The sequence below is a fragment of the Branchiostoma belcheri genome, unplaced genomic scaffold (assembly GCF_001625305.1).
Source record: "Branchiostoma belcheri isolate BF01 breed outbred unplaced genomic scaffold, Haploidv18h27 scaffold50, whole genome shotgun sequence".
NCBI lineage: Eukaryota > Metazoa > Chordata > Leptocardii > Amphioxiformes > Branchiostomatidae > Branchiostoma > Branchiostoma belcheri.
In genome coordinates, this window is record NW_017804132.1 from 655,796 (window position 1) to 683,036 (window position 27,241).

The window sequence follows — 27,241 nt, forward strand, 5'->3', positions numbered from 1 at the left end:
CTTGTTTGTTTCCCCACGCCAAGCCGAGAAATTCCCGAGCGCCACATTCTGTCCTGGTCCTTTGTCGTCATGGCTTTCTCCGCAAACTGCTAAGAGTGCTGAGTGCGGAAACAGAGCCACGTTTTGTCCCTCCATCATTTGGCCGACGTTTTCCCACTGCCACATGTGTGCAGCACCTGCCAATTGCAGGAAACAGGTGTCTGCTGCTGCCAGGCTATCTCTTTCAGATTTCACAGTTGTAAATTAGCCTTTACCAGGCTTTTGAAGTGGCTGGAAAGATAGAAATTGGTAAAATATAGAGATGACATTCCAGGGTTAGTCTGCTAAAGGAGAACAATTTGCCACACTGTACTCCTTTAGCGAAGAAAATCACTTTGCAAGTTATGTGTCTATTTGGCCAATATCTACTTTTTCTTCCTGAAATTTTCCATAACAAGCCTTTTACATAACAAGACAGCTGAAATTTATATGACACATGCACAACTTGCCCAAGAATCATCTTAGTCTTAGTTTGCAACCTTGCAATCATTGATTGTACAAAAAATATTGCATAGCCCTGAATTATGAAGACTAACAACCATGGGAAAAATGACAACGCTACACCAAAAATGACAGGTGTTAATGAGTAATAACAGGTCATATTTCCTCCCAAACCTCCCACTCAACTCATTAACATCAACCTGCTCCCTAATTTTCACAGAAAACAGGTCTTTAAACTGCTCGTTTAGTGTAAGGACAGTAGTTAAAGATCCTAACCGTACTTCATTATATTCAATTACTGTGTGAGGTTTTGTCGAGATGATACTAATCAAGTGGTGTATGGGTAGTGGTTTTGTTAGTCCATAAACTTTTGGGTGTCAAAACGTCTCACACTGATACCTTCTTTTCCCTCCAACTCTGTGATTTCTTGCTTTGTAAAGCCAGCGTTTTTCCGCGTAATTGTAGGTGCTGTGCCGTTCGGAAGGCTGAAATTCCGATTAAGTTGTGTCATTTTGTCTGAGCTTCCGTTGTGCATTCCGATGTCGTTGTGTAATGAATGGAATGCCTAGACTGTGCTACGGCTTGTCGACAAATTTTCAAACTTACCTAGAAATTTGGTACGATATTTCTGACACAGACTTCATACAATTGCCCAATCTGTCTCCTGTGCCTTTGCTCTAATCAGACACTGTAAATTCATTTCCTTTTGTGATGGTTTTATTACATTTTATTGTATTCTTACAAGAGGGTAACTAAGATTTTCGCTATATTTCAGATTTGTGATTGAAACAATTGTGTAGTACACTGGTAGTACATTGAAAATAAAACCACAGTAAAAGTTCTGAGACCTACTGTACTGATGAAAAGTTATTTGTGGAAATGTTGCCAACCCCACCAAATCCCCGGCAGCTTTAAAACGTCACATCAATAAAGCTTCCCCTGCCCTCTTGGATACTGAAAAAGTGTTACTGTCAACACGAATGCACTTGAACCTCAGTAACCGCACGCCTTGCAAGAGTTACAGATAACGTACCTCACTGGAGTTGACTAGACCTCCATTCCGAGAATTCAAAGTAGATTTAGCCTTCTCTCCATGGATTTGAAAGTAACCATTTAAAGTCATTTCTTGTGAAACAAACTCTATACTTTGGGAGAAAAGGTTAAAAATTTAAGAAACAACTGGTATCAGTGCAAACAACCCTTTAAGAAAAATTCAGGTGGTTTAAAAGAATTTGATCATATTGTTACCCCAAAATCTATATTCCTGAAATTTTCCTTACATTAGGGCTTTGCCAGGATTATGAGGTTTGAACACATGCATGGTTCAGTTTTTTTTTTTAATGGACAACGTTCCTTTTTTTTTTCATTATTTGCAGCTATAACAAAATGACAGGTTATGTTACCGGGTAGCAGTAATAGCAGTAATGTTCATTCATTAATGCAGCACTTACAAGAAACAGAATGGTAGTTGGACACATGTCACTTCCAGTGGACTAGTACTATGCTGCAGTACAAAAATGTACTTGCACAACTGTATGGCCCAAAGGCTACAGTAACAGCAGTAATCTGTAATGTTCGACTATTGCATCATCGTACTGTTTCAAGTAACACCCCCCCACCCCCCATCCAGATGGTTCCCACAACACTCAGTAGATTCATCTTGACGTCAACGTTTCCCTTCCGATTAGTGACAGCTCCCCTCCCCACACAAACATCTCAGACTGCCAGGCAAACCCACACCGAACGTAAACACGCCACATGGTGGACAACAGCTGGACTCAAATGCCAGTCAATCCACGGAAAAGAGAGGAGAAATTTTCTTGGTTTGAAGTTTAGATCGCAGAAATCTAATTTCTGTATTCCTGTATTTGCCTCTATCTTAAACTGATTTAAAAAAAAGAGAGGTGCAAATGAAAGAATCAATTGCAAAATATTTTGGCACCAACAGATGAAAGTCTTTCTCTTTCTAGTTGTTACAGTTTTTTCATTTATAAATACAGCACTTACAAGAAACATAATGGTAGTTGAGCACTTGCCACTACCAATGGACTTGCCCCTTGCTGTATTGATTGCACAACTGTGTGGCCCAAGGGCTACAGAAATGAAGATGAGTACCACCTTATATACCAAAAGATGTGGCAAGGACTTTGACTTTAACTTTTATAGTTCACAGTCTACCGGTAGACACTGTCAGCAGACACATGACATTTCCACTTTGTACAGTGTTAAGACAAGCAAATACAATCTTCAGAAAAAACAATCACAGATCAGAGTTAATCCTAATGTTTGCTTTTGTGGCCTTGATTTTGTAACTACTTCTTTGTGTGAATGACATATTGTCTCATGTCTTCTACACTATAGAGGAAGAAATCCAAAATATCAAATTTTACCAAATTCACTAAGAACAAAATGATTATAATATAATAAATACTTGATTGTAAAAGCAATTAGCCTTCGGGCATGATTTTGCGAATAAAGTTTCTATAAAGAGAGTGGCTGAATAAAACAATTCAATTGTCTAACGTGTAAGGTAATAGTTAATATAATTAAGGTTTTAGCATAAATTTCTGATGGGAGATACATGTACATGTAGACGGATGCTGGCTAGGACACTAAGGGCACTGCGTGAGAGCTCCCAACAGTATGGTTACCTGGACCCTGTGACCGTCTCGATTCCAGGTCCCAGACCTTCCCAGCATGAGCTCTCTCCCCCCTGACATACTGTGTTTGTCTGTCCTGTCTGGTCTGGGCAGACATGTGGACACTGTACACCAACCATCCGACAGGATGTCTTAGTTAGCTGTGACTTTTTACTTGACCGTTGGCCTGGCCTCCTTTCTGGACATCTGACCATCTGCAAAAAGTCATGTATTAAAGCATGGCTTGATTTTTGATACTGTAAATCACTTTATATAGCAAAAGTTCACGGTCTGAGGAAAATTGACAAATTCATGGAACTATAACCAGCAAACTTAAAATTCAGGAAATAACAATTTCTGTGAGTCAAGATTTCAAAATTTTCTCCAAAGCCTTCCAAAACCTTTGATGAACAATCTGCAAGTTCAGGACTCACCTGGCTATAGTATCATATCTCACCCATCCTATTATAGCAACTGTTAAAGAGAAACAGGCACGTGACCTATAGAAATACAAAGTAAACATATACTATATTATAATGATTGCACACATGCAATTTTGGCTTCATATACATGCACACAGCTTAGAATGATGATAAGTAGATGTTGAGATTTTGACCTTCAAGTTGAAATCTTGGCAAGGTTTAAGGTTGGAAACTAAGAAGTGGTCAGGACAGACGTAGATAGAACCCAAGTGTCATACAGGTCATGGCCATGGTCAGTAAACTGGACCACAGGAAGTCTGGCTGGACATGTCTGTGTGTCCAGCCTGACCCTCTGGCTGGGACATGTCTGGAGAAGTTGACCACATCAGGGGGCAGTGGTGCAAGGGTCAATGACAAAGTAACATGTCAGAAGAGCAAGAAAATAATCTTTTTTGATAAAATATATAATTCATTTTTATCACACATTTTTATGTATATTAAAAATATTTAAAAAATCACACTGCAGTACTTCTTTTCGTTGCAAGGAGTACTGCAAGTACTAGTATATGTACCAGTAGTGCATGGAAAAGATAAAAAGAGACACTGCTTTTAAGAAAAAATGACTGGGGAATATCCTGCATTGGCCAGCAAATGCTGACATTCTACATAAAGTCACTTGTCGGAGAGAGACAGAATCCAGGAAAGAACAAAACAAGCTCCACTTGTACATCTACTTAGAGATTAATTCATTCCTTCAAATTTGGCCACTCCACATGTCAGAGCAGTGTGAACTGTGAAGACAAATATTTGTGGTCAGTCCTGAATCCGGCGTTTAGAGGACATTGGCAGGGATTGTGAGAGTCATTGTGGGTTCAAACACTCAAGAGCACACAGTCGGGGGCCGGACAACTGTACAACTGCCCTATTTTCACTAGTGTGTCAAGAAGCTATGATGAAACCAGAAACTTAATCTATTAGGTACTAGTACTTTTTACCTCCATGGATGGAGGTTTTGTTTCAGGGGAGCTTGTCTATGTTTTTGCTTGTGGTAATTTCCACAAGCTAGACATATTCCACAAGCTAGCCTCACCATGTTGTAGTATTACGACTCCAGGAAGATTAGTATGTTTAGAAACTCACTCTGTACAAACTAATGGAGATTGATTTAATAAACATAATAAACAACAAAATATTAGGGACACTGAATGAAAAAAAGTTATGTCAAAGGTTCCAGAAAAGCAGTGATGATGATGATGATGAAAAAGTCTTTTTCTGCTATATGCAAGTCTTACCTTACAGGAGACATTGGGAAAATGCATATTAGATATAATTAGCAAAAATTCACAATTAATGAATAAGACATGAAATTCACAAAACTTGAAACTGTAAAAAGTCACAAACTATTAATCTCAATAGTAGTTGAGCTACATATTGATAGTCTCAGTACTATCAGAATGGTGAAAATCCTCTAAGGATGACCAAGGATGGTTAATAATAAATCTATTGCAAATCCTTACTAAAAAACCAATTGAAAAAAAAACACACGATAAGCTAAGAGTAGAAATAGGAGTCAGAACTGTTTAGCGTGTCGCCACTCAACAAGAAGTAGCGACTTGAAGGTTGTTGAAAACATCCGAATGAGCAGCTGGCCAAATGTTCTGCAACGTTCCTAATTGGTTGTGCAAATAGTTGGGTCCATTTAGTAAATCCTGTTTTACTCTAAATCTTGAAAGTTCACCTGTGTGTACTGATATACATGTAAGTCATTATGAAGCAAGTTTAAACTGTAATTTTCAACACAAGAACTTGGACTTACCAAAATTTTTGTTCATCAAGTCACAGAAGCAGTGGATTGCTCATTTCTTAAGAAAGACTGGAGTTGTACAGTCTAAAATTTGAATAAATCCAGTTTCTTATGGAAATTACAGTTTTAACTTGCTTCATAATACTTTTACTCTACCAGTGTGTGGTAGAATTTCCTTGTATCATAGATTTAGGGTTAGTTTGTTTCTGTTAGAATTTTGAAATACACAAACACTACTATACACACAGCAACAGGTGGTTTCTATCTAGAATCAATCAAGAAATTTGATTTTATGGGTTTTTAGTGGAAAATTGGTGTTTATTTACTTAAGGGACTTTGTTTCTACTTCATCCTTCAACTTTTGAACCTAAAGATAACAAGCCTATAAATTACGGTCACAGGAAAAGAAATGCATATCTGTGCCTCTCAATTTACTTACTACATGTAATAGACATTGACTTGTAAATATACAGACTCTTGCAATTGATATACCGTCTTCCTTCACCAGTGTCCCAAGAAATGGGTGTAGAAAAGTCAGTATTGCCTTTAGTTAATCAAATACTACTGTATAGTAAGTTGGCAAACTTTGTCTAAAATTTAATTTTTCATATACTGTAGCTATAGGCAAATGATTCACTTTAAAAGCCCAGGAAATTTCAATACTGGTATGATGACATACACTGCATAATAGTTACTTTAGGGCAATGATTATGGACCTTTGGGGAGAGCCACACCCCATGCACATTAAAGAACCCACCGCACTTATCGAATAGAGTAGGGGTCCTTGTTGGTGTCAGTGGTTCAAACCTTACAATCTGGTCTTATCCAGCCTGTACTTTGTACAAAATTGGTGTGTTACTGGTTATGCAAAACAAACAAACTACTGGTGATTTTTATAGTTTGGTAGATGTTGTAGTAACAGTTTGGTAGCCTAGTATCAGCACCTGTTGATAAACTACCACTGTGACACTAGCTTAAGCCTAACAAGACTGCCATTCTGGCTATGTTGTAGAAGTACGCCCTCCATGGCTCTCTACTTCTTGTGCTTGCTCATGTATGACTACTGAAGGAAAAAAACCCTCTCCAACAAATTTAAATGACCAGGTATTGATGTACATGGGGCACTTGGGCAACAGCTGTTTCTGTGTGGCAGGATGGTTCCATTCCAAATATAGGGGTGAAGTTAAACATTTTAAACATCCTTACCCCTAAAATTCATCCATTTTTGCTTTATCAGTCAACTTTCCTTTAGTATGATGTAACAGTCACAGAAAATATAATATTTTATTTTTTAGGTCTTATTTATCATTTTAGTTTGAAGTAGCTAGAAAGTATCAACATTAGATAGATCTAGAAAGGTAACGCTAGCGTTACATATATCAGAAAATAAAGGAGAAAATTCACAACATATCTAATAGATTTGTGCAAAGAAATCAACATGTAGAAAAATTTCACAAACAACTTTTTCTCCAATAAATGCATGTAAGAAAATGACTAGTCATCCAAACTATTCAATCACCTAACCTACAAGGCCAGTCCTTTTACAAGTGGCAGTTATAACAAACATGAGTAAAAGAGCCCTCCATCCAAACCCTTCACAAACAACATGTACTTCAGCCCCCTTCAGCAGAACTTCACTTTCAGAGCCTTACCCCAGTTGGGCTTATTTATATTCAGTCCAGCTTTTCCCCTGAATGGTCTGTATGGTCACAGGAACAACAAACACTGTCTGGAGAGCTCTAGAGAAAGCACAGGTGTGAAACCTGAAATTTACTAAGCTTTCTGAGGCAACTGATATCAGACGGTCTGTAGGCAGCTGGTTTAGTCCAGTGGTTAGCGACCCTGCCTCTGTGGACCAAAAAGCTGGGAGTTCAAATCCTTTTTTTAAATCTCTCTTTATTGTGTTTTTCAAATAACAACAACGAAAAAGGGCATGGCAAATTATAACGAACACATTGTACAACGAAGAAAACCCAACATGCATACTGCTAGTACTGGGAAGGCATGCAGTGCATAGGCTCAAATGTGCATGTCAAAAAGACCTTTGCAACTTCCAATTTGAATAAACCTATAATTTAGTATAAATACTGTATGCAACTGTTCATTGAATCCATTTGAGCTATGCTAGATCATTTCGAATTGGTTCCTGACCAAACAATTTTACTTTAAAAGTCAGCAGGATTGTGCATTTGTCAATGTAAACTCAGGTGGACAGTAGGGGGATTTGAACTCAGGGAAAGATTTAAGTCCAACTTCCTTAAAGTGTTCAGAGTTAACTTGTTGAGCCTTTAATGTATCCCCACTTGCCAAAGAAAGCTTTGATGGTGGATATCAAGGTACTAGTAACTTTTCCATATAAGGTGTACAGACAGCAGTCAGTCACCAGGATATTTCTGTACTCCTTTGGGGGTTAAACACTTGTACTCTAGCTGGTAGTGTGGTAGGCTGTATTTGGTATGGCCAGGTAACATAATGTGCAAAGGTACCAATAGCATGTCAGCAGAGCATACTGCACCTGTGCAAAATGCGTAATGTATTGTACATATACACTTTGGCAGAACATTTTATGTAACTGTAAGGTCGTATTTGCACATATAAGTTAACACTCTGTCTGTAGTTTCCAAATGTTATGTCAGAAAAAATATTGTCTGCGACAGGAAAATTCTGCAATGTCAACCAAAAATCCAACACAAACCGTGGAAAATGGAGGTTTTGCCCAGGCACAGTACGTTCTGCCGAAGTGCTTGCAAAGGTGTGCACACACTTTCTCATTAAATTGAATGTTGTTTAAGCAATGTTGTTCTAAGCAATTTCAGGGCAGTAAAACTCAATGTCAACTCCAAGCTTGTACACAAAATGTAGAGTGGAAAGCATTAGGATTATGAAATCTGTTCTTGTCTGTATCACTGAGAATAAACTGAGTGTGATTTCTTTTCTCCAGGTTGTCAGAGCAGCACAAGGTTGCGATACGAGTCATCAGAAGGATTCGATACTTCGTAGCGAGGAGGAAATTTCAGGTACGGAAATTATACAGCACAATGAAATTTAAAAAAAAAAAGTTCTAATATTTAGTATACTATTAGTGTATCAGCGAAAACAACATTTACTTATTTCCCCTGATAGGAACTTTGATTTTTTTGTTGAAAAATTTAGTTTTTACTTTTTTTCGCAAAAAGTGAATTCAGTAATGAGTGTTGATTTTCTTACAGCAAGCTCGAAAACCGTACGATGTTCGAGACGTCATTGAGCAATATTCCCAGGGACACGTCAACATGATGGTACGCATCAAGGAACTACAGAGAAGGTTAGAGGTGTTTGTTTTCTGCTTCTTCAAATCTCTGTTTGATAGAATGAAATCTTACTAAGTACGAGTGGGGTCACATACATAGTGCGATCGTTAAAACACTGGGGGCGAGTGGAAACATGAAAACCCCTGGCTTCTGGGACACTGGGAATCAAACCCGCACCAAACCCAGGCAGCCAGTTCAGTCAACACCCTAACCACTAGGCCAAAAGTTCCGGACCCATTGGACTGAGCCAGTTGATAGCACTTGAACCCCAGTCACTTTGTTACACTACTCCCCCTTTTCTTTTCTCACTATGTCCTTATCCCTGTGCGAAACATTGTGATACAATTGCAAATGGAGGGCATTCGTGTAATTCAATTATGCTGGCCCCCTAGCAGCTTTTTATCATACTACAGCAGAACTTCTGTTTATCCCATGCTCTGGACTTTTTGAAGTTTTTTTTGTTTGTTCCTCTTGCAGGTTGGATCAGACGTTGGGCAAACCAGGAGCATACCTAACAGGTCGAGAGCAGGGTCTGGACCGGTCCAAACTCACCATAGTGGCCAGGTTATCCAGGGTGGAAGAACAGGTCGGTACACCCCTACTGCCTCGTGGTATAGTCCATACAATTCTACCAAAATTATGTACTGTTATTTCCCGGGTTGTCTCAATTCTGAAGGCCACCATTTTATGTGAAAATGTATAAAGTTTTATGCATTTGCACCAGAGGTGGTCCTCAGAATTAAGATCTGAAAATATACATATATATCAGGGTTCGAAATACTTTTTTTCTCTTTCAGGTTGCGCACTGCGCAACCTATTCTTTTAGCCAAAAGCTAGGTTGCCTACCAATATTTCAGGTTGCCATCAGCACCGGCTGTTAATTTTAGAAGGCAACCCTTAAGCCAGGCCACCTGTAAATGTATCGTTCAGATACAGGCCATGCACTTGGCAGGACACAGTTTCTTTCAAAAGCTGTAAGCTGGGCCTCTGAAACTGTAATAAAAAGGTTGCTTTGAAAAAAAAGATAACTTGCGTGCCAGACAACCATGGCATCTCCAGTAAGTCCCGCATAGAAAATATGACTTGCACAGCAAGAGTAGGGTTTTCGATCCCTCGCATGCCCTTTTCCATAGAGCGTTATTGGCCATTTTAATTCTACGTAGAGTGTAGACGGACCGCTCTAATTCAACGTTGAGCGTAATTAGCGCATTTTGCATAGAGCGTATTCGCCATTTTAATTCCACGTAATGCGTTGTAGCCACTTGGAATTTATCGTAAAGCGTAATCGAGAGGTTTCCGAATTCATTGTAGAGCATTGTCGGGACCCCCAAAACAGGCCCTTACCCAATACTGCTTGATTTCTCTCTTGATGCTGTTAAGGACACAATGTGCGTGAAGACCAAAATGAGCCCTTAACAAAAGATCCGACTTCATGATCCCCCAGCTGCACTGACCATGACTCATTGCTGAGAATGACCTATTTGGTCAGCGGATTGAAAAAATCCCCTTTCTTAAGCCAGCACTATTACCTTATCAACCGCAAGGGGTCAGACTTAGGGGGAACTTTTGGGCCACAGCGGTCAACCTTTGTGACCTCCAGTGACCTCTGCGTGGATTAGCATTCAGTTGCCATGGTAACACAAAGCGTGGTTGCGTGTGTCCTAAAAAGTTTTTTTCCCAATTCATACAGGTGGTTGTTGACTAAGTATGACCACTAGTAGGTATATTTACATTAATGATCGGTTTATATGAATTCAACATGTAGCTTTTTTTTTCTATAGTTTTGTTGGAAATTTATTTTTGCAGTATATGCTTGGTCTGATCTTGGTCAATCATATGTTATCGACCAGATTTCATATATCATTGTTGACAGGCACTCTGCAGAGTATGGCGTCTTACATATATCATTGCACAGTCCTTAAATGAAAGGGTCTTTTTTGTATAACCTGAAAGCTATAAATTTCAACCACCTTTCCTGGTACCAAACATTTGAGGAAATGAAAAAAAATTAGTCAAATCCAGGTCACTACATATGATATGACCAAAGGATTGTACGAGCCCTAGATATATTATCAAGTTTTCTTTTTCTTTCATGACATGATATTTGTCTTCAAATTGGACACTTTTTAGTCAACTTTTTTCTTGATTCGTTGGGGAAGGTTAGACATCCAGGTAATAAGCTACGCCAAAAAAACAGTTACTCAAGCAACCAAAATCATATCCATTTGCTTGAGTAACTGTTTTTTGGTGTTTCTTCTTGATTGTCTGTTCTTGACTGCCTCCTTAGTCCAATATTGAGGACTTAAACATTAGATTAAAGTTGTGAGAATAAGAAGTGTGAATTGGTCACCGTTGTGTATAATCCATTAAACCACAGTAGTGATTCTAAACACCAGCTGTTCCTTACAATTCTTTTCTGCTTGATGTAAATTGTTGGACAGGGCCTCACAGCTGTCCGAAATTGGCCTGTTGTTGGGTTGAAAGAGCGAGTACAAATCCACCGAATCCACCCCCCAACAATTCCCCCTTTTCTCCCTTTGTGCCACTAATGCCGGGGATCGGGAAGAATTGGAGTGAAAGGGGGGCTCACAACGTGCCACACTGTTTCATCTTAATCCACTTAAATCTACCTGCTCCTGCCGCTAATTTGTCTGGACCAGAACAAAGGAAAACTACTTCAGGATCTGTCTTCAAGGAGAAATTTGCTGTACACAAATGTCAAACAAACATAGCTGTTCCAAGAGGAGTGAATTAAACACCTGTATAAGGCTACGAACATGTGAGAAAGATGTTGCCAGTTTTTACACATGAAGAGAAATAACAGACCGTTATCAATCCTAACAAGTGTAGAAAATTAAGTGTTTTTGTACCACAGTTTTTAGTTTGTAAATATTAAGGGCACAAAATTGCGAATTTGTCTATGAATTGTTGGCATGGGTTTAGAGACTTGCTTTTATAACTTATGACATGCTCACACACTCACTGTCTGGTTTATTGTCTGTTGTTCCCCGACTTTTGAGGATTAGACATCCTTTCACTTATGAGTATTTGAGTGCTTGCACTAATTGCATTTCTGCATATTGTAACAGTTATGGATTCTATGGAAAAAGTCCCTACTGAAGTTTAAGCAGTCATCAGCATGACCTGATACCTCTATGTTGCTATTGGTTGTTTAATCGATGCAAAACATTATGTGAGAAGGACTAGCAAGATCTTAAAGGTTGTAATGAAAGACCTGACAGAAAGCACAAATTGTATAGCTGGACTCTTTGAGAACAAATTAACAGCAATCCTTCAAAAGACAAACATGCTTGTGTCTCTGTTTGCCCCTGTATCTGGGTGTTTGCTGTGATTACTTAGTACAAAACTGGTGCAGTGTTTGGAAAATGTAGGATTTGTGCGCTGAGCCAGGCAGACTTTCACTACGGCCAGCTGGCGACACCAATACAGGTGCACAAAGTACCACGGCTTAGGAGATATGTACATGATACCAACAATTAAAGCAAAGTTAGGTAAAGAAAATTTATTGACCTTAAACTGAGGACCGAGCATAACACTTTTGAATTTTCACAGTGGTTTTATTTTGAAATTCATAGTTTTTGCAGTAATCTCTCCACTTGATATCTTGAATATGTTACTTCTAAAAACAGTTACTCAAGCAACTGGATATGATTTCGGAAAAGTTGCTGGAGTAACTGTTTTTTTATGTATCTTATTACCTGGATGTCTAACCTTCACTGACATATCTTGAATATGTCTTCCTTGTTGAAAAATGAGGGCATTGTTTTTAGTCCGTCTTTGTGTCTATCTGTTTGTACTTCAGAATATTTTGGTCGGCATAACTTAAGATAAGCTTTGAATGGATTGTGATGATATTTGGTATGTGGGTAGGTCTTCAAAAGGCAACGTTCAGGGTCGGTTTGAAGCCACCTGGCAGCTTTCCTTGGTACTGCAGCAGCAGTTGTTTTTTTTTTAAACTTTTGCATCCAGGCATGCTATGGTCTTGATTTTTTTGGTATAAGATCTTTTTTTCAAATTCAGGTACAAATTTTACAAACCTTGTGTTTCGTGAAGATTTTCACCTGGATGCATTAACACACTCAATTGAACAACGCTTGCCCCCGTTAATTGCATGACATAATATCGTCGTTGCCTTGGGAAATTTGGCATTGTTTGAGAGTAGCTAACAGGAAGCAATATATAAGTGAACATGCTGTCAAACGTCTATCTAAGGCCCCCCAGGTGACACTTTATCTGATGGATGAGCGTAGGGTCATGTCAGGTCAAATATGCCTTATGTTGCCGATCATGTTTTGTATGAATATAACAATATATAGTCAAGCCTTACATTTAAAAATGCTAATTATATATGGAGAAGTAAAATTTGGGATAAAAACAATCATTCCAAGTACCTTTCAAGGTTTTCAAAATCTCACAAATAAAAGGTATCATTAGAAATTAAAGTGAAATTGTATGTTGATTTGCTGACTATTGATATGGAAGTTAGACATGCTACTTATATATAGAGGAATAAATTTAAGGGTAAATACAATGATGCTACATTTTCAAGTAGGGTTTGGAAAATCTGGATTGGAGTTGTACATTTAAAGAAAAAGTACTGAATTGAAAATGCAAATAAATTTATGTTACTTTGCTGAGTTTTGGTTTGAATGTTAGGATTTTTTATAATCATCAGTTTTTTTAACTCTGCACAAATATTAGATCTATTATAATTATTATTACAATTATACCCCCCCCCACTTCAAACACCAAAAAAATCAACTCATTTTTGCATCCACAGTGAAATAAAACCACCTTGAAGGTAAAATACCACCTGATTTCACAATAACCTATGGTATAATTATGCCATCCCTGTCTGCATTGTTTCACCTACCATATATTTAATTCTTTTGTCCTTACTTTCACTTGGAAATAAAACCACCTTGAAGGTAAAATATGTTATAGTACAGTATGTGACCACCTGATTTCACAATAACCTGTAGTATGATTATACCATACATGTGTGCATTGTTCCAAATTATCGTTAATTCTTTTGTCCTTACTTTCACTTGGTGAAATAAAACCAACTTGTTGAAGGTACTACATACATGTAGTTGATACATTTTACAGTATGTTACCACCTGATTTCATACATGTAATAACCTGTGGTATACATGTTATTATACCATCCAAATGTGCATTGTTGCACATACCATACCTTTAATTCTTTTGTCCTTACTTTCTCCTGGTAAGTAGCATGTACATGAAACCTGATCCCCACTTGGCGAGCCCAGATTAGCCTGTTTGACAGCACTTTGATTGATAAGCTTGGGGTCGTGATGCTGCCATTTATTATTGGGGGTGAAGGTCCTTTCTTCTGCAATGTGCTTCCTTTTGACAGTGTGTGGCCACTGGAGATAAGAAATAAGCACCAACAGATCCCAAAAAAGTGGTGATTTTATCAAATATTTCCCAGGGCTAGCAGAGTCTTTGTGATTTTGTGCCAAATTGTGTTTTTTAAACATAAAACGTGGGAAAAATTGGTATAGTAGCAGCCTTTTTTATTATTTGTGATTAAGTCAATGACATACAATTTTTACCAAAAATAACTGTCTAAATTGCAGACTTAAGATAGACTTGCATTACGGTATGTTCTATTATTGTTCCGTAATTTCAGTACATGGTGGCTGCTTAAGGAAAAATTTTTTGCTGATACATGTAGTACTACATGTACATGTGTACATGATATTTACTGTTTTACTTAGGATTTAGCCCAAATATTATTTCAAGAGTTACTTTCTGAAGATCTATGCTTCCAGTACTGATAGACTTGGATAATACTATTACTAAGTATGAACGAAGAGTTGCAAAAAAGAATCACTTTCTGAGGTTTTTAATGACAATGTGTACTGCTAGGCACATAATGTAGAAGAAAGAGAGGGGTGTTCAAAAGGTACAAAGAAACATTGATGTAACAGATGGGCAAATTTTCCAGTGGTTTTCAAAGAACGTGTATAGAGTGGTATTGCAATTTTGGGACTTTTTTTCCTTTGCTACTAATATTTTAGTTTTCTGGGTTTCTGTTTGGTCTATAATGTTCTTCCATTTATGTTCGAGTAAAAATGGCTTGCTTTTCTAAGCTTCCATTCACCGTTATTACAAACAGTGGAAATGATTATACGTTTGTACAGTCACGGAAATTTTCTCACGCGAAGCCGGCCAGCTGAAAGGAGCACGCATCCACGCGAAATACACGAAAAAAGGAAAAACTCATGATTAGAAAAAAAAGGGCAGCCAAGGAGAAAACGTCCCTTGAGTTAATGACACCCTTGCCATGGTTTTCAGCGGTGATGGTTTTTGTCAGGGAATTTTCTCATGTGAAGGGTGCCAGCTGAGGTTATAGCGTCTGCACGTGGTAGGGGACAGACGCGTTGCCCTTTTTGTTTGGGGCATAATTACGCAGCCCTGACGAATAGTCCGGTTTAACCAGTGCCCTTTGTGTCCCGACCAGGCAGCGTTTCCGCCTTTGTGGCCCTTAATGTGCATCCCAAAAGGCATCCAGTCCAATTTACCCAATGCAGGGCACGTCTAGCCAAACAGATGACTCGTTTGCATATTAAAGGGTAAGTCAGCTGGCCGCACGTAACGGCTTTTCCTACCCGCATGGTGCAAAATTTGAACCAAAACAACTTCTGAATCTGTTGTAGCAACTTCCCAAGTTGTAGGGACACAGGAAAGGGTTTGTTTCAATCAGTCATATGTGACAATTCTTTCCTTAGTGGCTGGAGTCGCTACGTTCTTTCTCCCAGAAGCTGTTGGAGTGAAAAAGGCTGATAAACATAGTGCACGTGGTCAGGCCGATAGCGTCCCTTATTTGTGATGCTGACTCACACGCCACCACATGACATACGGCCTCACACGCGCAGACCGCTTTACACCACAAGCTCAGCTGTGGTCAGAACTTTCACCATATAAAGAAGACTATTAATTAAAAGTACCCATGATATGGATCATATTTTTGACAATACAGATTTCTCCTTTTAAGATGACTTTTAATGTCATTCTTGCTGAAAAGAGTTAAATATAAAGGCAATGAGCTCAATCATAACCAAGTTCTTTTCCGATATTACTAGATTTCATATCCAATTGGAAATAAAAGATATCTCATACAGCCCAGACTATAAGAAACTATAAATTTGCAATGGGGAATCCGATATGAAATGGCTTATGCTTGGTGAATTGTCATATTTTTCTTCATAATACAGATTTGCTATTTCAAAGTTCAGTTTTGTAATACATTGTGTCATTTGCCCCATATTCACCGAAAAATGTAGATGTCTTTTCCCCCTTCGCCTGTAGAATCATAAGAATGTCTAACTACTGACATTTTGTGTATCAGTGATGTACACAGTGGGTCCAGCGACGGACAACTTTTCAAAATATTTGGACCAGTTAGTTTCTGCAGCTCCCTAATGTTATGTTATCTTAGACTTCATGCCAGCTGTTGTTGAATCGCCTGATGAAAAATCATGACAAAGAAAGATCTGTCTTGCTGTTATAAGCTTAAAAAAGCCTTTCTGATAACAAAAGGTACAGATATATCTGTTGTTTTACCAAGCTTAAAAAACATTGTAATCACAGGTAACTTTGTTGTTTTTTACTATCAGCTTTTACTTTTAGTATCTTCGGTCACACTTGTTCCTATACCTTAAGTCAAACCTGGGGGGTAAAAAAGCTTGGCCTAAAATGTGATGAACAGAACAATTTCATAGAAAAAATAAACGTAGATCTAGAAAAAAAGAAAGAAACAAAGCAGTTTTCTTCATTATATTCCACATATTATTTTCATGACACAAATAAAATTTCAGTACTTGAAACAGTAATTCAATTTTCTATACCATTTGGAAGGTATCATCTAGATCTAAATGTTAATTTTCACCTGCTCTGTCAAACATAAAGCATAATTACTGTAGCCCACGCCTTTTAAAGTTGTAGAGTAGGACATGGCTGGTGGTTTTTCAGGTCAGGAGGAAGCCATGTGACGTTTGTAGCGGTCCACACAATTTGTAGAAGGGTGCCATCTGTAGCACAAACTGATTAAATGTCTGTCCTGACTCCTCCCCCTTCTATTGTCCTCCTCCTGCCCCCCCCCCCTACTCAGTTCTGGTCTGTGGCGTAGTAGCGTCCCTAACATCACATACGCTATTGTGGTCACAGGTGTTCCCCCACGCTACAACAAGGATTCCCGAGGGATACCGGCCCTTTGTTTATACTCCACCACTTTTTTTTCCCAGCCCAGCTTTTCATGATTGCCCTCCAGATGGCTTACAAGCATGCGGGCACGGAGTAGCAACAAGTGGTACCTCTACATGATACATCTGCTCTTACTAGCCTCCGTAGAAGGCTTATAGAACTGGGGGTTTGGTGGTCTTCAGCTGTTTTCTGATTTGCCTAGTTCTAAAAAACGGGGGTGATTCAACCAGGCCGGCTATGTTGTCTATATAGTATATGCAATCAGAAAATAGCACAAAAGACCCCCCAAAACCCCCAGTTTTTGGCATGTTATGGAGGCTATGCTCAGCTTACTCTCTTCAGATTTTCTCACACTGTCATTGAGACTAGAGCACACTGTGGATTAGAGACTTCACAGTGATATAAAGAGTTGAGAGTTAAGTTGATACAGTTTGTATCGGGTTAACAAGAAATGAGCCTGTAGGGTTGACCAGGTCTGAACCGTATGATTAAGGTAGTTACCATTGTGGCGTTACTTTATTTAGCTTTTCTTGATCCAGACTATGTTGTACATGTAATGTCATCAAAGCAGTAATGTTGAGATTTATGAATGACATGACATGAGGAATATGTAGTGCAGGTTTTGGGGTTATAGTGGGTTTGTACTTAAGTTTCCAGGATCATTAGTCGCAAACTTAAGGGGAAAGTACTTTCCTTAAAAAGAGACAAAATACTTGTTTCTACATTTTACTTTCTACTTTTAAAGAGAGTTTAATGTAGTCTGTGTTTGTTGCACAAGAAGTAAAAAATGCATTCAAACTCTAACTTTTGGAAGGACCATCTTTTCATTTTGCAGGAAAGGGAAAGTGTTTCTCAGATGAGATAAAAAGAAACTCAGCCATTCTGTCCTTATTTTCCAAAAACTTCTCCAGAATACTGTTGAATTGGGCAATGGTTGTTCATGACAATTGCTTTGACCTCAACTGTTTTTCCTTTTTACAAACAGACACCACTTGCAGTTAACTTTTTGACTCAGAAGCTAGTGTTTTGGCTGGACGGTTTGCAGCATTTATTTTCCGACCTGCTTGTCTCCCCCCCTTTCTTCCTGGCCATATGGCATGACCGCTGCTTTGGAGGAAATTGCATCCCATATGGCCAAATTTTGACATCTGTCATCGAAGGTCTTTTCATACCCTCCAGGGGCCATTAGAGTTGGCGTTACTTAATTATGCATGAGGTCTGAAAGTAAGGCAAAGTTTTTGCGGCTTTAAAGACTTGAACTTGTAGTGTTTCAGCAGGAAGCGTGGTGTGGTTAAGGGTTGGTGATAGATGTGTTTCTGCACCATTAAACAGTACCCCTCAGGCTTAGACTGATGTTTCCTCTGTAATTACAGCTCTACAGAACATGTAAGGAAGACAAGCCTGCTCTTTTTATGCCTTTCCTTTAAAACATTGCAGAATGTCATAGTTTTCAAGCTTACTGAAAAAAAACACATTTGAAATATACATGTATATTAAAAATGGATGCAATTTTCTTCTGTTACTGTTACATTTTCCCATTGTAACATGACAAATCCTTTCAAGTTGCAGAAAAGAAAGAGGCAAACTTAAAAAGGTACTTCTAGTGTTTGTTGTTAAAAAAAAATAGCCCAAGATTTATTAAATAGCCTGATTTTGTGCTGAAGTCGTGTTCTTGCATAAAGCAATGCAGTGGAAGAAGCAACTCATTCGACAGACTGAACTATTACTGTAACATAAACAAAGAAAAATGATATTTCAAGGAAAAAATAAAGGCTTCTGCTTTTTTCCTAATTAATTTTTTACCTGCTTCTATGGGGCTTTGCTTTCTGTACTGGTATCATTTTTATACGCTTCTGCTTTTTTCTTAATTATTTTTTTACATGCTTTTATGGGACTTTGCTTTCTTATTGGTATCGTTTTTATATGCAAGCAGGTGGCTTGTATATAAAAGGATATGTAAGGATACTGCCTTGCCAATTTGAAACTGTCTTGCCAATTTGATGCTGTATAGCAGCCACCACAAGATCTGCTTGGAGATTATTGTGCAAGCAGGTGTTCACTTAGGGGTCTTTGTGTATTCTGTCAGCTTTATTATGAGTCATCGTGCCATCCTTTAGTTTTATAGCACGTTCAACAAAAAACCCTTTTACAGCCTTATCTCGTCTTTGTTGTCATGATAAGTTTCCTCGTGTTTAAAAAGACCAGTAAATCATTCTAAGAACTCTTTAGAGGGGGGTTTAGTTAAATGACCTATTGTCTAGGCTATTCCTGCTCTGCCATCTGCCAGCCAGGATTTGGTACTATGTAATTTTCCTAATGCAACATTATGTTAATAGTGGAATAATGTTTGATGTGCTTGCTTCTTTTCAACAGTCTTTTCCATAGATTATAGGATTAAATCTTCCCTTTGTCTCAAAAAGGGCGGATGATCAGACCTTAATCCGATTCGGTGCTTTTTTCTGTTCAAACGTAGCAAATTAGGTGCCACAAATTGTTCAGGGGAAGATGTCACATTGCACTATGTGGCACAGGTTTTGCTAGTTTCTTTTGTCGACCCATTTTAGACAGACGTGGCATATATGTAAAGCGTATCACATGTAACAATACTAACATGACAAAGAGAAAATACTATTGTCAAGAAACTTTTTCTTTCTACCTATGTCCAGAGTTCGACAGATGTTGATATCATTTTTTTAAATGCAATATTGCCAAAAATCATTGAATAGATTCATTATATATTGTTCAAAGCAGTAGAATATTGTCCCAACTTTCACATTGTATTGTTGACTGCTTATTTTTCTTCCATCTCAGATTGCAACAATGAAGTTCATTTTCACTTTGAGAGAGTTTGGCTATAAAATTATTTCCTACATTTTGTAACTATACATTGCATAAAGGCTCATCCATGTTGTTAGAGCACTTTCTGTGACTTAAAAAGTTTAAAGAAAAAAACTGTTTGCAAAGCTCCAACATGTGTTTCTTATGTGCCAGGAGGAAAAGATTGGAAGAGTTCACTGAACTGACAGGGGTGACAGGTTGATTAATGGCCAGAGCCCACAATCTTCACCTTTGACCTTACAGTAGCCCTTCAACTGTCAATCACCTGAAGTGTAAACTCCCAATCAAAGTTGAGACGTTAAAGTTTGTTTTTTTCCTGTCAAACATACTTCAGCCTCTGTTAAAAGACAACCTGTTATATCTGTCCTTGGTAATGGTATACACCATGAGATCTATCCAAAACATTTATTGTTTGAATAGCTGGTGGACTTTCTTTGGTAGCTTTAAGACTGTTTTCACACCTTAATTGATATGATAGGGGACAACCCTTGCTTGCATTTTTTGGGTAGGGAAACAAGGAAGCAACAAGGCAGCATTTTGCTGAATTGAATGTAAAGCAGTCACTAACTTTTAGGGTAGCACATGGTAAAAAGTAATTGTGCTAACAAAGATTTTAACTTTCATTTGTTGTGATCAAACTTGCCAATTGAAATGACCTTTCTTATTCTTTGTTTGGTCTATTCTTTCACCTAAGTACTGTATAATTGCAATATTACAGTGGCAGGGAGGTAGCCAATGATGAGTCCTGTTCTAGTGACCCATATACCTCATTCCAATGAGGTTAAACTCTTAAACCTCCTTGCCTATTTCCTAGCCAAGCACTTAGTTCACAGTTTCCTTGGCGAAATTCCTCTATACCCCAAATCCTTGGTTTCTCGCTAAATGGGAACTAAAGGAAGGCACGCCACATACAACTAAAGCTGGCTCTTAGCAGGTCTTAGCGTGACGTTATATACCCAGTCTGTGTCGTAATCTAGCTTTGTTGGGGGGTATTGGGAGGCAAGATGCTTTTAGCCCCGATTTGTGCGTGGCAAAAAAAATGTGACAAATCCCAAACGCAATCAAACTGTTGGGAGAGGATTCCGTCCGCGTGTTTACTCCTGGATGCACGAGCGACTGTACAACTAAACAGCCGCCGTAAATACTGCCAAATCCCTACGCATACACCGAGGATGAAAGCTCTGGACCGGGCTTAATTTTGCCGCAGGCATTTCCCAATGTCCGCGTCAAAACGAGCCAAACAAAAGCCCTCCGTGCTGAAGCGAAAGACCAGGGTATTTATCCGTCCTACAATATTGTCTGCTCGCTGCACAGGTATTACACCAACACAGGTGATGCTAATGAAACCGTCCGACCCCGTGCAGGTGACACTGGCCCCTATCGGGTTACGTCTCTATTGTCTGAAGCCGTTGTAGCGCGAGGACGGAACCTTTGATCGGAGCATCCTCTCTAATTTTGCCCGGATACCCTATCCAAGTCTCGAACTCAGATGTTTACTCAAAGGGAAAGTTTTTTCTTTGTGCGAGCCACCCTGTAAGGAGGCAATTGTTAGAACAATCATAGCATAATTTTGAAATTACATAATACAACTAATTCCTTGCATAATGGTTGTTAGCCACTCTAGATCAGGTCTACTATCATATAATAGAAAAGTTATTCTGCTGGCTGTTGGTCAAAATGTTATCTTTTCAATGATAGAAACATTACACTTGAAGTTTGTGACTAATCTATACAATCCACTGTTTTATACTAATTGTTTGTATCTTACTGTTATTTTGCAGTTGGTGTAAAGTTAATAATGAAGATTTAAGTTACTTGGAATACTTCCCTTTGCCAAGAACTTATGTGTTCAGTGGCATTTGTTAATTTCCTGTCTAATCAAGAATAATCAATTTCAATAATTTCAAAACAATGATTAAAATGTACGAGTTGAAAGAAGGTTTCCCATAATTAAAGACTGTAGATCTCAACACAAACATTTCGATGATAACTATCAACCCTACCAGAACACCCACATAATTCTCCTCCCTGAAGGCACTTTGACTGCCTTTTGTTTTGAGGCACTTTGGTTTGATTAATGGAGTCTTTAATGTCTATTTGCAGGTTAAGTGGTGAGATGATTAGCATCCCTCATCATGCCGCTTAGGCATTCTATAATTATCATGCATTACTTCATCTTCTGATTCTTTGTGTTCTTCTTCCTCATTCATCTTTTCTGAGACTCTTTGTCTTTTAAAGGAAGTGGATGAGGGCAGCATGCCTCTAGCTCTTTTTGTAAATCATATGCAAACTATGTTGATTGTCCCATAATTATTTGAAGTGAAAGCTATTTAATTTCACAGAACTCATAGCAAGGTTTCCCAATTTTGCAAGTTTTCCTGCATTTAGCATTAAGTGTTGTCAGTCTCCCCCCATCCAGACCTCCATTGTTAACATACTTCTTCATACAAATTCTAACAATGCACTTTGATCTTAGTTGCACATATTCAAATGCATTGAACATTTATATTAAGCTCATTAGAATGTACATGTACATGTTTGAAGACTGACAATTTAGCCCCTTGTAGCCTGTGATTCAAGCAGCTTTTGTGATCCCTGAAGCCAGATACTTCAAATGCAAAACTTTCAGGAGTGGTTTTATTTTTGCAGTTTTTACCATTACCACAAATATGTGCTGTTTATTGTAAGTCTACTATACTACAGAATCATTTCATGCGCAAACGTTGAAACCTCAGTTTCTCCAATAACACCAAGTTTCTACATCCACAGACACTCCCTCAGAACAAGAGCTGCCATCATCTAAACTAATCGGCTCAGTAATTCCTTACCTGATAGATTACCCAGCACTTTACACAGACATCATGCAGGCTGTGACACCTGCCACATGTCCCACAGACGTAAGGCAGGTGTGAGATGGCCCATGCCGGGTCGTAAAGCTCCCAGGGGTAATTAGTGCATTAAGAGGCCCTCATTACTCCTCTTACTCACCTGTTGTACACCTGCACATTAAGTACCGATTGTTCACTTTGTGCCAGGTAAGTTTACCTGTCATAGGAGTGGGCATGGAACTGTGCAAAGAAAGATTCAAAAATTTGTAGTGCAAAAAAAAACACATTGAGAAAATCATTGGATGTCAGTGTGGCAAAAGTGTAGGTTAGAGGCATTTTTATTTTGCCACTTGTAGATTTCCCTGTGTAGATTTTTCCCTGTGTATATTTCCTTTTTTGTCCACTGTACAACAACTTTATACAATCTCCTCTTAAGTCCCAGTATGTTCACAAAGACCGAAAACATTTCCTAGAGGTCTGAGATCTCTGATTTCTTCCCTTTTCTGTGCAGTAGAGTAACCGAACACACTGTGTTCTCTTGTCGCCCCTCCAGGTGGCAACCATGGACGAGAAGCTGGACTCCGCTCTGGACCTCTTGCACGTGATCGCCAGGCGCGTACAGACACACAGGCCATGTCTGCTCACCAACAACCCTGACTCCATCGAAGAAGAAGTCTAACAAACCTTTCATTTCCTTTCGTTTCCTTAGCTGGTGTGTTATGCCAAAGGGCGGTTATACCGGCTATACTGATACAGATACAGATTCCATTCGGTTGTTCAAACCTAACTGAGGTAAAAGACATGCTTCTGTGTTTGAGCTTAAAGATTCCTCAGTTGAAGGAGTGGTAAGAACTCTCAAAGTTCTTAAATAAACCTTCTGAGGACATGCTCTTTCTTATAAGACTTGCAGGTCTTGGGTATAAAAGAGCCAAACAAAGTTGTGAAGGTTTTATGAACGTTTTTGCTGTAAGGCATCAGTGACAGACAGTCATGGGAATTGAACCCAGGACTCCTGATGCCCAAAAGTTGCTGACAAAAAGAAACAGATTATGGCTGAAACAGGGTCCGCAGAACAATGGGTAAAGATGATGTATATAAAAATTCAACGACAACAATATGAAAAGTGGTTATCTAAAGTTTTAAATTTACAGAGGTTGAAAAGTCGAACGTGTTCACATGCTAGTATATTTCATGTGAGGTCTCATCTTAGGGAGTTAAAGGGATAGAATACAGTTACAGCTGGCTGTAACATATAAGATTGCTGAAAACACATCTCTCGGAGCAAGGAGCTTATAGTTTCTGTAAGTGGATGTGGTCAAGAAATGTATGTACATGTAGATCCACATCCAATTTTTTACTTCCATGTACTGAGGTTTGTTTTAAATGTTTTGTGTTTTTGCTTGTGTTTCTGTTGTTGGTTCCAAATGCTACTAGGCACCTTGGAGCTACTGACAGGAAGTTAGGTCAAAGGTCCTATAAGATTCACAGAAAGTGTTATTTCATTTCCTGCTGTATGCATGCCTGTGGCCTTATGAGAGCCAGAGGGAAAAAGCATATAGATGTGAGTGAATCTTTTGAAAACTGGAAACGTTTTCACTTTATGTGCATCATTTGCAACCACTATATTTGAAGGAAGTGCATCAAAATTCACAGTTCCAAACAAAAATGGCTGATGTCAGCCTACACTGAACAATGTCATACATCTATGTACTTAAGTACTTTCTGGATGTCTATTATACAACGAATTCACCATATTTTTCAAGGAAAAGACAAGGAAATTTACTTTCAAACAATGGAATTGGACCTGGAGGTTGGTCAGTATTAAACAGAATGATTATTAACTTACTCTTTTAGCCTTGCAAAGTAGCAAAGTGTGTAGTATTTTGGCGACCGCTCAAGGGCGGAGGCATTTGTTAAGTAGAATATGAAACCTAGCTCATGTCTACTTGCCTTGCATGAAGTACAAACAAAGATATCCAAACTATCTGCTCTAGAGGAAGAACAAACATGGACTATGTGCAATATCCTATGATACAAATACTATATACAAACTTCTGTATATACCTGTACAACGTAGTACAATTAAATAGAAATTAAAGTAAGATATTAACCAACAAACATGTGGTATGTCTAAATTGAATCATGGAGCAAACATATCAGTTGTTTTTGGTACTTTTTATGGAATCTAAAAATGTGATTGTTAGCTAAAACAAAGCCACAGCAATTTAATTTGTTGCTTCCATTTTTCTGATTTGCAAAAAAAAACGTATATGTTCCATTCAAATTCTAAATCAACTCCAAAATGCTCATATTTTAGCAGCAACAGTTAAAGAAAATCCTCCTAACCTGTCACAGTTTTTTCTTTTATCAATTCAGTGATTTTATCGAAAGTTAAAAATTCATTGTAAATCTTTTTTTGGCTTGCCTACTTCATTGACTTCTTGCAAAAATCTGAGAACCAATAAATCAAATTGATGTGGCCTTTATAGTTGGAGGAAACTGTATGTTGCTATATTGTAAACCCCTCTTAATGTTGCAACAGATGCATTATTTAACTTAGATATTCAGAAACACCAGTCTCTTGTTTCTAGAAATCAGAATTACACTTGTACAGCACTTAAAAAATACAATACAGTAGATTGTACTGCTTGTTGCACTTCTTTAAAAAAAATTGAAGAAGAAAACAGTTGGTGGGGGACCAAACATAATAAGAATCTCTCACTCAGATATTGTCAACTGTGGAAGTCTAAATGTTATTTGTGTGTTAGCTAGGGTACATTGTCTGTTTTCTTGCTAAAGGAATGGAATATTATGTGGAACATACTTGACTATAGAAATATTACCAGCTAGCTTTGATTTCAGTATTTTTTTGTTTACAGAAGGAAAACAGTGTGTTTTTGCTCAGTTTCTTCTTTTCAAAGCAGTGAGCTCAATGACCTGAACCAATGTTGTGTCTGTTACCATGGTAACTAGTGTTGGGTTACATAATGTTGCAATTTTATAGTAGGACGGATTTAGACTTCTGTCATCATATATGTGAATGTGTTCGAGTAAGAATTAATTTTAAGTTTGTCATTCAGTCCATACAAAACTGGGCAGCTGTAATTCTTCCAGCATTGTTTGACTTGAAATTTTTACAAAATGTCTTCCCAATCTTTCTTCTGGTACTCATGGTCTTGATTTGTTACTTTGTCACAAATTGGTTCGCTACAAACTGAAATTGATTTAGACTCTACGGCGCTTTCTGAATTATTGTATACTGGAGTAACAGGTGGATTTAAGGTACCAGCCATATGCTCAAGGTTTTACTCCTGGCAATTTTTTTATTTTTTGTTCACTGTTCGAGACAGCTAAGTTCAAGACTCAATTGTGATATGATTCTGAATTTGATAGATGCATATCAAAACACAGTTCTACTAAAAACCTTTTCATTACAAACAGTCAAAAGTTAGTCAATCCATCTAGACAGCAAGTTTACAAGAAAGTGCCCTTCTTTTTAAGTGCAATACTTCATTCAATGTGTCTTGTATAAGTAACAGTGTCCAGGTTTAGAAAGATAATATTACAAAATGTAGAAATATATATCGTACAGACAGCTTTCATACTTGATGTAATAGATATGAAAGAAATAAACTATCTAGGTGTTTTAGAAAGTTAGTTGAAGAGAATCAAGAAAATTGCATGTATAGATACAATATATCCCTTTGAGTGGGCTAATAAAATGTACATTCATGTACAACATATATAAACATTACACCAAAAGACATTTTAATGTCATTGTGTGTATCATATTGGTGGTAGCTAGGTTTTAAACAGTAGAACGTCTTGTGTATACATACATACAGAAAGCTCTACTGATACAACAAAAGTACAGCGACTTTCAACCAATGTTCCCTTGTTTCAACTGACAAAATAGAAATACGAAATAAATTCTACTGACATGTTGTATATACAGTATAGACTTCCGTTTCAAGTAGAGGAAAAGCATTCCTGAAAAGATCATTTGACAAGATCGACCTCGTTTACTGGAAACATTTCATTTAGAGCTGGCTCGTATCATACAAAAATTCAGGGAAAACTATTGATGAAGATGTTGTGTTGAGTTCAAACTGGTAACAGTACAATGTTCTTTTGACTGAATGTGTAGATGTATATGTATGATCGTATAGAAGTAAAATATTACAGCTGTTTTAATGTTTCTGAGTACTCATTTCCAGTCTCAATGTCTATGACCACCTTCATTTGTATAAGTCAAGGCAAAAGTTCGGGTACTCACCGCCACCCTAATGGCGGTCAGGGAGTGGCGCCCCTGCCCATTGAGGAGCTGCATTCTTCTTGTTCGTTCCTCTTAGTTCACTTCTGGTGGGTGCGGAGATGGCTGACGAGGAGCTGCAGACCACAACATACACACACAAAACTTGCACGAGCGACCTCCCCATCCAATACCCCCACCCCCACCGTGCTGGAGCCCTCAACCAATAATGGAGGTTTGCACCTACTGGGAAGAAAAAAGAAGAAGAAAATAAGATTCAATGTAAGGGTGCACTGAAGAGGGCATCCACCCTGCTTCATCAATTTCAAGACGCTTTGACTTTGTAGCATGCAATTCAGTAGACTGTGCCCGCCGTATCCTTCTTCTTTGTGTCCTTCTTTTCACCACTAACTCATTCACTCCATCCGTCTTCGC

General features: G+C 38.2%; 1 protein-coding gene across 1 annotated transcript in view; it reads left to right on the forward strand.

The window, feature by feature from the left end:
• LOC109480220 (potassium voltage-gated channel subfamily KQT member 1-like) overlaps positions 1-23,474 on the forward strand; it is a 48,097-nt gene extending 24,623 nt beyond the window's left edge. Inside the window, exons 8-11 of the mRNA XM_019782368.1 lie at positions 8,287-8,362; positions 8,555-8,649; positions 9,113-9,221; positions 23,108-23,474. Of these exons, the coding sequence (XP_019637927.1) occupies positions 8,287-8,362; positions 8,555-8,649; positions 9,113-9,221; positions 23,108-23,233 (406 nt within the window). The 3' untranslated portion in view covers positions 23,234-23,474. The remainder of the gene's footprint in view (positions 1-8,286; positions 8,363-8,554; positions 8,650-9,112; positions 9,222-23,107) is intronic.
• The last annotated feature ends 3,767 nt before the right edge of the window (positions 23,475-27,241 follow it).